The sequence below is a fragment of the Pinus tabuliformis genome, chromosome J (assembly GCF_031772625.1).
Source record: "Pinus tabuliformis cultivar Carrire ecotype Pingquan chromosome J, CPIR1, whole genome shotgun sequence".
NCBI classification, from domain to species: Eukaryota; Viridiplantae; Streptophyta; class Pinopsida; order Pinales; family Pinaceae; genus Pinus; species Pinus tabuliformis.
The window spans coordinates 391,039,187-391,053,335 of NC_142295.1; the positions used below are offsets into that span (position 1 = coordinate 391,039,187).

Here is a 14,149-nt window from a genome sequence, read left to right on the forward strand (position 1 = left end):
CCAACATTAATTAAACAACCATTTAACAACATAATAGCAATTACACTATATATATATATATCTATATATATATATATATATATATATATATATATATATATAGATCACATTACATGTATAAATACCACATTTCAATAGAAGTTAGATGAATTGCGCTAGTCCCAAAGTTTTGCTTTGACTTGATTTAAACTCTTCTTCACTTTGTGATTTTTGTGTTATCCACTAGCATAGACCCATCTTAAATATAGATATAATATGAGCGGAGAGGGATCCAATTTCTTCATCGGCAATTATTTTTTATGAGCAAACATTATTTAAATGTTTTGTATTTTTTTTTAATTTTTTTTTTTTTTTTTTTAAATTTATTTTGGCCGACACTAGCAAAATTTCAACTTTGATGATGGACAAACATCGCTGTAACCATACTAGGCTGTAGAGTGAGCTTGGCATATTCATATTATTTTCATCCTCAACATTAAGGATTGTGTAAAGCTCAGTGGAAGATGCCCCTTGGAATGATGGACTAGGCTGTAGAGTGAGCTTGGCATATTCATATTATTTTCATCCTCAACATCGAGGATTGTGTAAAGCTCAGTGGAAGATGCCCCTTAGAATAGTTTTGATGCCCCCAAAATGACTTCCATTCTCAACCCCTCCCCATGACATTTGAACTTAAGACCTCGTAACAACTAAGCCCCATACAAACCAACTACCCTACAACTTATCATGGATCAACCACAACAATACTTATTATAATAATTTAAAACCAATATTTCTAATTACTTTTCTATATTTATCTCATTTACAAACCCCTCAACCCCATGCCATTATTATTACAATAAACACAATAATATATCACCGAGGAAAGAGTTCAAAATTGCGAAAATAAAAAACTCACAACAACCTCTAGTCCCAACATGACAACATGAATGAAGTAGGCCTCTCATGTTGGAGATGATTTAGGGATTATTCCATGGCCTTCTCTCCCTTTGAAACCCCCAACCATCCCTGTAATAATTTATTATATTATCCCTGTAATAATTTATTATATTATCTTTAACGATGCTACTTTTACTCTCAATCTTTAACAGCTACCGGCCTTCCCTCTTCAAAACCCGAGTGTTTTCTCTCCATCGACCTCAAAAACCCTTATATAGAGTGTTTTCTCTCCGTCGACCTCTTTGCCCTTTGCCTTCGAATCATTTTTGCACAGTTAAATCCTTTGTCGAAAATCCTCGGGGTTTCGCATTCGTGTCTGATATTGGGCGAGTTTCTGGCATATTTTGGATCCATCGATTTCATTCGAGCCCTCCCTCTGTGCACTATATGGTATTGGGATGGCTGGAACTCAGGAGGATCCTGTTCTTACACGGGCAGTAGATGACGATTCGAGAGAGAACGAGGATGATGCCGGAAAGGAAGAGGACACTGGAGCTCAGGTTGCACCCATTGTTAAGCTTGAGGAGGTTACTGTCACCACGGGCGAAGAAGAGGAGGATGTCCTTCTTGACATGTAAATTTCTTAATCCATGGCTATTTCATGATTTTGTTTTCTCAGTTGAAAGTTGTTTTCATGGCCTCTTCGGTGGCCCTTTTCCTGTGCACATAAATGGGACCTTGACTATAAGGAAGATGCATTTGGGCAGTTATTTACTTCTAATTTTTCTCCTTTTTAGTAAGATCTGTTTTTATCGGGTTCTCGATGTTTTGTTCGCCTGTTGATGATGATCGGATTTGTCATTTCAATGGGGTGCTGAAGAAACTCTATGGTAGATGCATTTAGCGGGCTATGGTTTGTTTTATCGGGTAATTAGGGTTTTGCTTTTCTGTGTATTTTGTGAGTTTCTTGTTGTTTTGATGTCCCATTGATATTTTGATCAGCATTTTTTGATCTCATTATGGTCTGTAATAATTGTTTTCCTATGTTGATAGGCTGCCGATGAAGATTTTTTCGGGGATGCATTTGATGGTTTATTTGTTATCATTGGGGGTTTTGTATTTTGACGAGTCTTTTTATATTTTGTTGAACTATAGGCCATCCTTTTTTCAATGTCTTTATAGTTATTTCTTCCACGCCTCTCTTGCCTTCTAACTGCTCGTTCATTTGTTCCCATCGTTCCCTGTTGTAGATTTGCAACAATGGTTACTTCCTGTCCTATTTCTTCATCGCTTGGAACTAAAATATGCCTTATTTGGGTATCTTCTGCTGAAGATTGGAAGGCTCTCCTGAAGTTTGCATAAGATGTGGGCCTTGCCAGTCCAATAGACCGAGTTGAGTGACCTTGCCAACTGACACCATTGTTCCTAGCCCCTCTGTTAGCTTGACTGATATAGGAGTTTGAGTTTTCTTTCTTTTGTCGATGCTTCGAGGCTGCTTCTTTCTCATTCTTTTCCTTAATCTTCCCAGCAACTTCTTTAGGGAAGAGAAGCTGAACTGTGTTCCAAAGTACAGTGTTGATCTGACAATTCTGAAAGTCCCCCCTGCAATGACAACCAATATTTTAGATACACTAAAAATACGTCATGATTTGAAATTCTAAACCCTTGTGGGCTTCAATTGGCAGGGGAGTGGTTTGTGGTAAACTTCCCTATATAAATATCAACCAAACTCAAGATTTGCAATTGCTATATAAAAGTCTCAAAGTCTTTATGGCTGACAATATAAAATTTGCTCAAGCTTCAATTTTTCCTGGACTGACCTCAATTGCTGGCGGCATTTAGGGCACCGTGGACCACATTTCTCGATTGCATCTTGCAAGCACATCTTACAGAAACTGCATAGAAGTTTCGGTAGACAAATTTGAGAGCAGCTCTAATATACACAATTCAGTAGAGATAAATTTACACAGTTTAGTAGAAATTTTCTTGCATGGTGGGACTGCTGGAGTTTTTTTAGCAGTAAAAAATTACCTATGGCCACAAGATGTGGAGGAGGGTTCGAAACAGATATCAAGACAAACCTGCAAGAAGATGGATTCTTATCAATGACAGTAAGCATAAAAGAAAGAATTCATACCAGTTCTGAAAACAAATGTACCATTATCCCAGACTAAGGTACACAATCGAGTTATGAAACTCCTTTTCGTTGAATAACAAAACAAGTACAGCACTCCCTTTTCACCTCAACTATAGCTTTCTATCAAAAAAGTTCCATATGTAGTTATTACATAACAATAATCATAGTTAAATTACCGCACAAGAAAGCTCTTCTTTCAATTGCTCCAAACAACTAGGTTTGGAAAGTCCCTTCTCACTTCCATATGGACTAGATTCGGCAGGTCTAGGAGATCTTTCCTTGCTTTTAGCTGGCCTAGGTTTAATTTTGGGACTGTCGCCTTGTAGCTTTAAAGGACTATTCTTTTTCTCATTATGTGCTGTAGCATCTGTAGAAGACTCATCTGGTATCGCATTCCCTGTCAAGGCCAAAGTTCTATATCAGTCAAAGATTAACCAAACATTAAAACAAGTTTCTTCTTATCTTCAATGCTTATGGCCTTGCAGTACATGCTTGTGTTGTACATAAATATTTGAACTCAATTTTGGACAAAAAATTGCAAAGCTCCCTTGTGATAGACTCTAAAGTGGCAGAACTGTGCATTTTGTGGAGGTATTGAGCAAGTAAAAATACCTATACCATCGTATATCAGTTTTCCAGTGACAGTACTCTGCATCGTATGGAGGTATTGGGCAAGTCCTAGGTTTTAGCAGCCCAATATCTATGCAGCCCAATAGCTTAAGTTGTTATTTTCTCCTTAGAGTGTTGGATTCAAACTCTCCAAAAGCCAAAGATTGCTCGTAACGCAAAGAATGGACTTAAAACCTATAAACAGTCGAACTTTTGGTGCAAGTCATTTGTCCCTGGATTGATATGGGAAGATCAAGCCTATAAACAGTTAAGCCTTTGGTGGAAGTCTCCTCAGTCCCTGGCTTGATGTGTCAATGTATTGGTCATAAGATGTGGGGAAATATGCTACATCAAAACTACTTGGTTGCTGGAATACTGACAAGGCTTGATGTATAAATATCTTGATAAAAAGACATAGGGCAATTCGCCACTCCATCAAAAAACGAGGAAAACAGGTCACTTGAGCAGTCTCAAAATAACTGGAATCCTTATCTTCCTTCAAGATCAGAGTGCTGGATTGTTTGGTGCTATATAACAGCCAATTGTTGAAATGTTGATTACATAACTAAGGCCTAATGAATGACTATTGTGTAATTTTGTCATAGCATAGGAGGCAATTAAATCTCTGTGTTGGGCATGCAAAGTTGCCTGAGCCTTTTGGGATTGGATCGTTGCTCAGTTCACAAAACTTTTTGTTGATCTCTTTCATTGGAAAGGGGATATTCTTGGCAAGGGTGGATGGTCTGACAGTATAGAAGAAGAATCTGGAATGCCATAAGATTGAAAAGCCTTTTCCTTTATGTGGAAAGGGCGATGTTGTACCACATTTGATGAGGATGCCAATTCCTTTCACTTCGATGAGATTGCAGTTTTTAAATCAGATTTGACCACACTGTTTTCTGCCAGAATGAGGATTTTCAGAAGTATATATATTCTGCCAAAATGAGAATTTTGGGAAAATACGCACATTCTCTTAAGATCGAGGTTAACTTTGCTATTTACCATGGGGTAGAATCTATAGACCTAAGCTTTAGGAATGATGCGTGATTCTGGTGTATTTCCCACTGTTTAGTAATGAATATAAGATGCAATTAAAAAGGAAAAAAGAAAACAACTACTTGATTTCATTTTGTATTGTTATGAAAAGTTTGGCTTGGAGTAATGAAATGCAGAATCTATAAACAGTGGTGACCGGAAACTCATAAGATATTGGTGCAAATCTCCCAAACCCCAGTGAGAACATGAATACTTACTAAGCATGACTTAATGTTAGAGCCCTCAACTTAGAGAGTTCAAAATCAAATGTTTACCTTGCACAAGTTGTGCCTGAAGAATAGGATTAGGTTCATTTGTTTGAGAGACTGGATTAGGTTCATTGCTTTGAGAGAATGGATCATCCTCCAGGCTGAGAGCTCCAACACGATGCAGGTCGATGGGATCAATATCTTTACTTTGCCTCCTTGCCCTTCGGTGCCTGAAAAAAAGAACCAAAGCTGAATTTATCAGCACCAACATCAATTTCATACTGCAAAATAAAATGATCACCAGGACTGCTCTGAAGGAAATTTGGAGACATTCAACCATGACAAATGATTTTTTTAGCAGCAAAAGGATATGTAGTGGGAGTCATTGAAGTGGTTTTCACTGTAAACCCCTGCTGGCAACTACAACTTATAATCTAGCATAAGTTAAGAAATTTAAGGCTTAGCAAAGACCAAGATATCCAAAGACATACCCATGATGATACATGGGACACCTACCCTTTTAGACTCATCTCAATGAGGCCTTTTAGACTCATCTCAATGAGGCCTTCTAGCCTCATCTCAATGAGGCACAGGCGCAGAACTCTCAAGACATAGTGTGAAGTTTTGTACTCAAATGCACACCTTAACCTAGGAGAGGGTGGACCACCCAAGCAACCATGTGCATTTATCTACACAAATACACGCCTTCATCCAAGGGTAGGGTGTCAGGTGAAGGTGTGCAAACCATTTTTTTTAAAAACATGATGTTTAATAAGCAACAGAACTACTTTTTAAGCCCTGGGATTAACTCTTTCAAAATTAAAATCAATAGAGAGCTGCTCATCATTACCTTCTTCCAGCGCTTGCTGGTGTTTTAGCCAGAGCAGGGGTTCGGGCCTCTCGCTTCCTTTGCCGTGATTCCCTAACAGGCGAATCCTCGACAACCAGAGATTCCAAGTTCAAATTTCCCAGAGAGGAGGACCCTTCTTCGAAACTCGCCAATAAGAGTGCCTCATCGTCCCATCCGGCCATTGCAGCCACCGACCTGAAGCCAGGGCTAAGAATATTCTCTCGAGACTCATTCAAAAGCACAGTGCGGGCACTCATAAATCCTCTTGCTGCTCCTCCTCTGATATTCTCATTGCCCCTTGTTTGAAGATCGATCACTTCTGAAACCTCTGTTTTCTCAACAACCTCGTCCTCGCCCTCTGTAACTTCCACAATCTCAGGACTCTTCCCCACGGTTTCTTCTTCAATTCTCTCTGTAACGTCCAAGCTCTGCTCTTGTTGGCCCATGGCAAACTTCTTTGGTAGACAAACACATTGCTGTGAGGTGTCTTTCTGGTTTAAGGTTTTGCAATCTGCGAGCTCGGACTGTTGGGTGGAAGCATCTTGTTGTAATTTCATTTCTGTCACAAGTGTTAGAGGAATACAAGTCATTTACCCTGAGAATGGAATTTTTAATTAAAAAGGAGAAAAAAAACAGAGCCCAGGAAAAAGAGGTGGAAATGTAGATCGAGATTTGAATATGAACTCTAACGGTCCTTTGCAACGGCTAGTATTTATCGTTTGACCTTTTGATTAAGACATAGGACTCAAAAATCACGACCTTAGCCTTATTGGGTAAAGTTCAAATTAATATTGCACAACTCAGATCCCTCCAAAACCGCTTAATAAATTATATAATAACATTTCTAGATTTTTTATCCCGATTTTTGTTTTTTGATCTCATTATGGTCTGTAATAATTGTTTTCCTATGTTGATAGGCTGCCGATGAAGATTTTTTCGGGGATGCATTTGATGGTTTATTTGTTATCATTGGGGGTTTTGTATTTTGACGAGTCTTTTTATATTTTGTTGAACTATAGGCCATCCTTTTTTCAATGTCTTTGAAGAAGTGATAGGCTTAGAGCAATTGAATTGTAGGCCATGCTTCTTGACAAATTGATGAACAGATGTAGTTCCTCGTGTAAAGTATCACCTTAAATCATACAGTTAAAAAATAATAAATCTATGGTTAGTGTGTCATTTTTAAAACTATTTCCAGATCCCATGGAAGTTTGTAAAGTTTCACCTTCAATCATAGAACGTAATAAAACTATGCTTACTGTGGGTCACAGTGAACCATGCCCAAGTCCCAATGGAAGCTTGTGGGTCAGTTTCATTCAGATGGGGATATCATACCTGATATTCACAGCAATGTGGGTCTCTCCAAACATCTTACGCTATAGCATATACCCTGTCTTCCTCACAGACAGCATGAAATGCAGTTTGCACATTGACATTGTGGCATACAGAGCATATGAAGATGTTTTATTACAATGCAAGAACACTGGTATCATTCACATGGATAATCTGGGCATCCAGCTTTGGTGTGTTGGGTGACATTGGTGTGAACTGGGGAATTCTGTCATCACAAAGACTGGCTCCCTCTATTTTTGTGAAGCTGCTACAGGCCAATCACATTATGAAAGTGAAGCTCTTTGATGCAGATCCCAAGGTCTTGGAGGCTCTGATCGGCTCTAATATTCAAGTCATGGTCGGCATTACTAATGACTTGCTGGAAACTCTCAGTTCGTCTTCTGAAGCTGCTGACATGTGGGTTCGTGACAATGTCGTACGCTATGCTTTCAATGGAGGAGTCAATATCAGGTACATCCTTATATTTTGGCTTTCCATGTGTCTGTACCAGCTCTATTTTATTAGTAGTTTTGGAAATCTGATAGTCCACTACACTATAACTAAGAACAGCTCTCTCCAGCAGGTACTTACATCTGAGAAGCTCAACGAGTTACTGAAGCTAATAAAATAGTTCATAGAATCTCAAGACCTCAATACAAAGGTCAAAGTTTAAACTAGGTTATTTTCATGCTGTATAAGTTCTTGATTTGAGTGGAAATTTGGGGAACAGAAGTTATTTGGTGATCTGGCTTCTCTGTCATTATATTCCTTAGTTCTTTGAGGTAAACTGTATATATATCCAGCATTCAGATCATGTTGGTCTATTGGCATACAGTACAATGTTTTAACTTTTCACTGAGTTGCAAAACTCTTTGATTTATCCTGGGTTTTCCGAGTTTATGATTTCCCAGTTTTTGCTAATTTTCTCCTGAGCTTTCCGAGTTGATGACCCCTACCGATTTTTGCACCAAACTAATAACTTCCTCTATGATGTAGTTAGAATCCATAGTTTAAGGAGATTATATATCTGCGTCACCCATTGAGACCATGTTGGGCTGTTGGGTGGTGTTACAATTTCAATGATGCTGCTCTATGGCCTAATATCTTCCTTATTTGATGACGTTAATTTGTTACAAGTAGTTGCTGCAGTATATGGCTTTTAACATTTATAGACACAATTTTATTCGGTGCATCTACTGCTGCTGGATCATTTTGCCAACCAACAATTAGAAGGTCATCCTTCGCTTATCCCTGTGTTTAGGGGGAGATGTCATGCTAATCTTGAGCTTGCCAAGGCCATGCAGCCCTAGGTTCTCTGATTGTCAGGAACACCCATATTTGTTACATGAGTCCAATCGAAACTTGAATAACGTCATGGGATATGAAATTGGTATCATTGGTTTTTCATCGGTACCATCCGAGCCGCAGTTTGCCAATTTTTGCCAATTTTTTTTGCCGATGTTTCCGAGAAGATATTTTCTGTACCCTCTGCCGATTTTTTGCCGATGCCAATTTTTTCAACACTGTGCTCGATATAGAAGGCATCCTAATTGGTTGATCAAAATATAGGGTGAATGTCATAATCAGACAGATGCTATGGTCAGCCATTTTGAGGTGTTTGTTTTGTTTATCAGACAGATAGACTTCATTGGTTGAGCACATTGGGTACAATGACTGACAACATATAACGTGTTGATCCAACATTCTGGATCATGTGACTATGAAGGGTTACGACCCAACAGTCTGGACTGACGTACACCAACTAAAGTCTTAGTCACTAGTTGTCGCTTTCTTCTATAACGTATTGAGCTCTCACACACATACACATACAACTTTCTAATGATTCTCACATAGACAAACTCTAATGCACTCTCAAAACCAGATCACAATGGGCTCATGAAAACTTCGCTTTCATAACAGAACCAAATTCACTTAACTAGGTCTGGCAGCCCAACTGGCACACAGACCTAAATCTTAGCTCTCATAAGCAGCTTTGGTGCCAAGTTCCAACTTAATAATTGCGTGAACAGTAATGCAATTCTAGACTAGTAACCGTGAAAGAATATAAGAAGCGTAAATCAACTATTACATTCCAGTTATAACATCTCAAATGATTAAGCACATTGATATAGTTCATCTCTAACCATAATATAAATTACATAGCAGCATGCAAAATGGGCTCCGGACCGCAATACCTATCATTTAAAAGACAAGGGCTGTCAAACAAGTTGCCAAAGGATGGATTCACCTCCCAGCCGTAGACATTCCTACATGACTGTTACACCCAAGCAGGGCTAATGATATGATAAGGGAGCACAGTTACGGGAGCATACCTCTCTCAGTGTCACAAATTACAAACAGTTTTACAACAGAAATCACCTAGCTGTACCTAACCAGGTTTAGGTCTTCTTGTTGGCCTCAACTAACTCATGTGAAAATCAGTATGCTAGCCAAAACTACCTTGCTGATCCCAACTAAATAAAGGTAAGAGATATGCTAGATCAGGCTTTTGTAGGAGAGCACTTCTACTGGCTCGCAACATCACTTATGATTATGCACTCTACAATTCTGTGACCAGCTGAATGTCAAGCAATTGAACCGCGATTTAAATCCTATTTTGTCAGCAATAAGTACTATACTTTGTCTTTATTTAGTGTAGAGAACCAAGCACTTATTCTGCTCATCTATAGAAGGGACAATGGTTGTTTGCCTATGAGGTATAAGGAAATCCTATCAGATGTTTTGTATTTTCGTATGGAATTGAATCATACTCCTGCACACTGTAACATTCATATATATCAACCTGTAGAGGCTTTAATAACACCTGGTATTCTGGTTAGTGATTTTATTGGACCTCATGTGCATATCCTACATGCACAGGATGGACTATTCATATGTTACAGGGTATTATTCTTATTATTTAGGGTGCACATCTTCAGGTGCTCAAGAACGATTACTAGAACAGTCAGTTAATTCTGCAATTTAAAGGATGAAAAAGGAGGTTATAGGAGTCTAGTTTTGGTTCTCATCCACAATGTCACACTAGTCTGCCTGGGCATGGTTCTCATGGTTTAATAGTGACTTGAGGAGTCATAATACCACAGATCACTAAACACGAACAACTAAGGTAGCCCAAGGACAATAGCCATCTTTACACATTAATTAACAGGTCTTACATTAATTATCCTAGGGGGTTTTAATACTTCCAAATGCTTAAAAAACAGTTAGCAGAGCATTCACATTACACATTCCAGCAATCTTTTCTATAAACCAACCAAATGCAGTCAGGAGAGCCCTCCTTTTAAACTATACAACCTTATTGTTAGTATGATCAACCTTATTTTAATATATAGTGTGACAAACCGTATGTGACAGGCAGGTGGAAAACTTTTCTCGCAATTGACTAAGCGACGTCCTGCGAGCCAGACTTGAGACGGAAACCCTCGTCAGAAGTATATGCTTGGCTCTTTTCCAAACAAATGAAGAGTCAATCAGGTTTTGTGTAATCACTTCTGGTATCGTATTGGGTTATTGTTAGAAGCGATAATTGGATTCGGATTCTCATCGAGTGAGTTGTTCTGCTTTCTCAATTTGAGAGGGTTTGTTTGGAGGGAAAAACGAAAGAGGACATACAAGAATAGGGAGGGGAAAGATGCAGAGGAAGAGGATTGAGAACATTGTCAGCAGGCAGGCTACATTTTCGAAATGTAGGTGGATTGCTGAAGAAAGCTTACGAGCTCTCGGTGCTCTGCACTGCAGAAGTTGAATTTGTGATTTTCTCCCCAGCAGGAAAGCTCTATGAACTGTTTTTTAGTGCAAATCCTACTATTTTGATTCTAATAATCATGGCTATGCAAACCTCATGAGATTCTTACTAATAACCCCGGTGGTGCAAGCCCTAGTAAGCTCGATGTTGAAAAACTTAGTGTAAAACCTCCAAATCGCTGGTTTTGTTGTAGTGCTTATTGGAGAGTATATAAAAAAATTCACACCTTTTTATGAGATATGGGAGGAAAACATGTTAAAGATTTTTAATAAATATAAAATTTCCAAAATGATGCTAGTTACGTGTGATTCTTTTTTCATTGTTTGTGATTATGAAAAATGAAACTCAATGTTTTTTCATTAGTGCACACATATTTCATTCCAGAGCCGATAACAATAAAAGTGAAGAATTTATGGTCCAACGTTATAATTAAGGGAGATGTTTAAGGATGACATTTGAATTTTGTTTTTCATTTTAAGACATTTGGAGCAAATATTAGGAAGGACTTTGAGAAAGGATTGTCCTTGATTTTCGAAAATGGAGTTGTTCCTTTCCAGCCATATGCCCCAAGTGACCATCAAAGGGAGAGCTCATATGTTTTTTGGATGTTTTCTTTATAGCCATTTTTTTACACATATCCATAGAGTCCCCTTGCCATTGATGTGAATTACTTGTTCGGTTTTTTTTAACCAAAATTTTTAACCAAACAAGAAAAAATTAAAAAATGCCTCAAGATCAAAGACTGAAACAAAGACCTATTGACATACCTTTTAAAGTATGGAAAGAACTTGTAAAATCATATGAGAAGTTGGATGCACAAAGAAAAGCCGACAATGAGAGCATTCAGGTATTGAATTTTTCATTAAACATTATTTAGAATGTATTAATACTTATAAGTATCTTAGACATGTATTTGTGTGAAAATAAATTGAATTGGTTTATGTTTAAGGACAAGGTATCCAAGGCGAGGTTAACCAAGACAAAAGTCACTCATCGTAGTGGCCAGAAAGGTTTAAAAGCACTGATAACAACCTTTGTAAGTATATTAAACATGTGATATTTTTTTAATAAATTTTGTACTAGAAGAAAGTCATTGTTATCTAATTTCTCCCTATTTACTGATTGATAGGAACTAAAATATGGAAGACCTCCAAATCATTTGGAAAAGGAGGTGCTGCAGCAAAAGAGATGGGTTGAATTTGTTGTTTGGATGGACTCTATGGTATGTAATCTTAGTTGGATTTCCAATATACTTTTAAACCATATTTTCATTTTATTTTTTAGTACTATTAGATATTATATCTTACCTCATTTTATGGTTAACATTGTATAACAAAAACATGCGTTGTGTTATGTAATTAATACTAACATGTAATATTGATTTTTTTTGTCAGAATGCTATAGGTAATGATTGCCAAGACGATGATCCAAATTATGTTCAACATATATCAGGAGATGATGAGGATGAGGATGGGGATGATGGTGGTGAAGGAGGAGATGATGATGATAGTTGCGGTGTTGGTGATGATGTGGATCAGAGTAATGAGGATGGTCAAGATGATCATGAGGATGATCTTGGTGGTGGTAGTTAGGCATGCACATGCATTGTTTTTTATGAAGAAATTATTGTGTAGAATGACATTGCTATGTTTAGATGGGTGTTGTGAATTTACCCTATATCAATGAGACATTTTGATTTTGTAATCATACGATGAGTTTGATTTATGTATGTTGTTAATTTATCGTAGAATAACGATATCCATGAAATATTTTGATTTGTTAATCATATTTGAATTTTACTTGTTTTGATTAAAAATAATACTGATTTTATTAGTATTATGTTGCTATTTTATACATGTTTTGAAAATTGTTAATGACACATTGTTATTTTTTTGGATGGATGTTGTCAATTTCTCTTAAATTTCTTTACAAATGATTTTGAATTGTGATATCTGCTTTAATGATATTTAGAAACTATCATATATTTCACTATGAATCTATAAAGGGGGTCATATATGTAAAGAAAAATATACTCTATATAAGAAGTCAAATGCGGATGTAACCATGGATGCAAAATTGAAAGTAAAATTGGATGTTAAACTAGGAATTAATACAAAATGCAAACAATTGACATACAAAGTGTTTTAAATTAGAAGTGAAAAATTGTGCAATAGTTGACACAAAGAAGGGAACAAAACATGGCATACAAAAGGATATCAAATTGGGCAAAAACAAGGACACATAAATGGGCACCAAATTAGATGCAAAAAAAGACAACAACTAGATGTAAAATAAGATGCAAAGTTGAGCGTTAAAAAGAAGCAAAAAACGTTACAAATTAATATGCCAAATGATGATGCAAATAATGGTGTAAATTTGGGATGCAAACTTGGGTGCAAAAAAAGAAAAAAAAAAGATGTAAGAAAAGACATAAAACAAGATGCAAAATGGGGCTGAAAAAGTTGAAACCAAGGATGTCATATTGGATGTAAAAAATGATTTCTAATCACATGCAAATTTAGGCTCGAACTCAGACACAAAATTATATGCAAACGTGGACACAAAATGAGGCAAAAAAAGATGCAAATTTGGATGGTGAAAACGATGTAAAACTAGACACCAAAAAAATGCAAAATTGGATGAAAAAGTCGGTGTAAATAATGGTGCAACATTCGACACAAGTAGACACAAAAAAATGGTGCAAAAAGGGGCATAAAATAGCTTAAAATTGGATGCAAAACTTGGGGCAAAAACAAATACAAAAGTAGACGTAAAAAAGGGCTCTAAATTGAATGTACCATTAGACACAAAATAAGATGCAAAGGTGGACACAACACATGACTCAACATAAGATGCAAATATAAATGCAAATTTGGATGCTCAAAATGATGTAACATTAGATGCAAGAGATGGTGTTAAAAATGATGCAAAATTGGATGAAACAAATGACGCAAAATATGGTGCAAAATGAGATGGGAAAAACGGAGACAAATCAAACGTAAATGTGGATGTAAAAAATGGTCCAAAAAAAGATGCAAAAATGGGCACAAAAATGGATGCAAAATTTGGTGCTAAATCAAATTCAACACATGGTGCAAAGATAGGCACCAAAGCTGGTGCAAAAATAGAAGCAAAAACTAGTGTAAGACTAGATACAAAACCTGGCGTAAGACTAGATGCAAAAACTGGCACAAAATAGATGCATAAAAAGACGTTAAATTGGATTCAAAATACAGTGTAAACTTGATGCAAATGATGGTGCAAAAATGGAAGCAAAGAATGACACAAAATAGGAAGCAAAAGAGAATGAAAAATAGATGCAAAAAATGACA

The 14,149-nt window shown here is 37.0% G+C and overlaps 2 protein-coding genes across 9 annotated transcripts; one reads left to right on the forward strand and one right to left on the reverse strand.

Moving 5' to 3' along the window:
* Positions 1-1,091: 1,091 nt before the first annotated feature.
* On the forward strand, positions 1,092-12,524 carry LOC149227422 (ran-binding protein 1 homolog c-like). Of its 8 annotated transcripts, none has more exons than XR_016247799.1 (4): positions 1,092-1,513; positions 7,363-7,522; positions 11,947-12,039; positions 12,212-12,351. XR_016247799.1 is itself a non-coding variant. In XM_089377785.1 (4 exons), exons 3-4 carry the CDS (start codon positions 12,028-12,030, stop codon positions 12,407-12,409), a joined length of 210 nt encoding a protein of 69 aa, XP_089233911.1. In that variant the 5' UTR covers positions 1,099-1,513; positions 7,363-7,522; positions 11,947-12,027; the 3' UTR covers positions 12,410-12,524. The 8 variants fall into 8 exon arrangements, 6 of the variants coding, with proteins under 6 accessions (XP_089233909.1, XP_089233908.1, XP_089233911.1 ...); XR_016247798.1 differs by lacking the exon at positions 12,212-12,351 and adding an exon at positions 11,767-11,853 and having other exon boundaries at positions 11,947-12,028; XM_089377785.1 differs by having other exon boundaries at positions 1,099-1,513; positions 12,212-12,524.
* On the reverse strand, positions 1,878-6,309 carry LOC149227423 (uncharacterized). Its single transcript, XM_089376853.1, has 6 exons — positions 5,720-6,309; positions 4,936-5,099; positions 3,193-3,413; positions 2,911-2,960; positions 2,700-2,774; positions 1,878-2,481 (listed from the first exon to the last, which is right to left on the reverse strand). Exons 1-6 carry the CDS (start codon positions 6,307-6,309, stop codon positions 1,878-1,880), a joined length of 1,704 nt encoding a protein of 567 aa, XP_089232979.1.
* Positions 12,525-14,149: the final 1,625 nt, after the last annotated feature.

Coding starts and splice junctions, on each gene's coding strand:
- LOC149227422 (XM_089377782.1), top strand. CDS start 1,338: ATGGCTGGAACTCAGGAGGATCCTGTTCTTACACGGGCAGTAGATGAC. Junction 1,514..6,990: donor GAGGATGTCCTTCTTGACAT/GTAAATTTCTTA, acceptor TGTGGGTCACAG/TGAACCATGCCCAAGTCCCA.
- LOC149227423 (XM_089376853.1), bottom strand. CDS start 6,309: ATGACTTGTATTCCTCTAACACTTGTGACAGAAATGAAATTACAACAA. Junction 2,775..2,910: donor TCCACATCTTGTGGCCATAG/GTAATTTTTTAC, acceptor ACTTCTATGCAG/TTTCTGTAAGATGTGCTTGC. Junction 2,482..2,699: donor AAATGCCGCCAGCAATTGAG/GTCAGTCCAGGA, acceptor TTGTCATTGCAG/GGGGGACTTTCAGAATTGTC.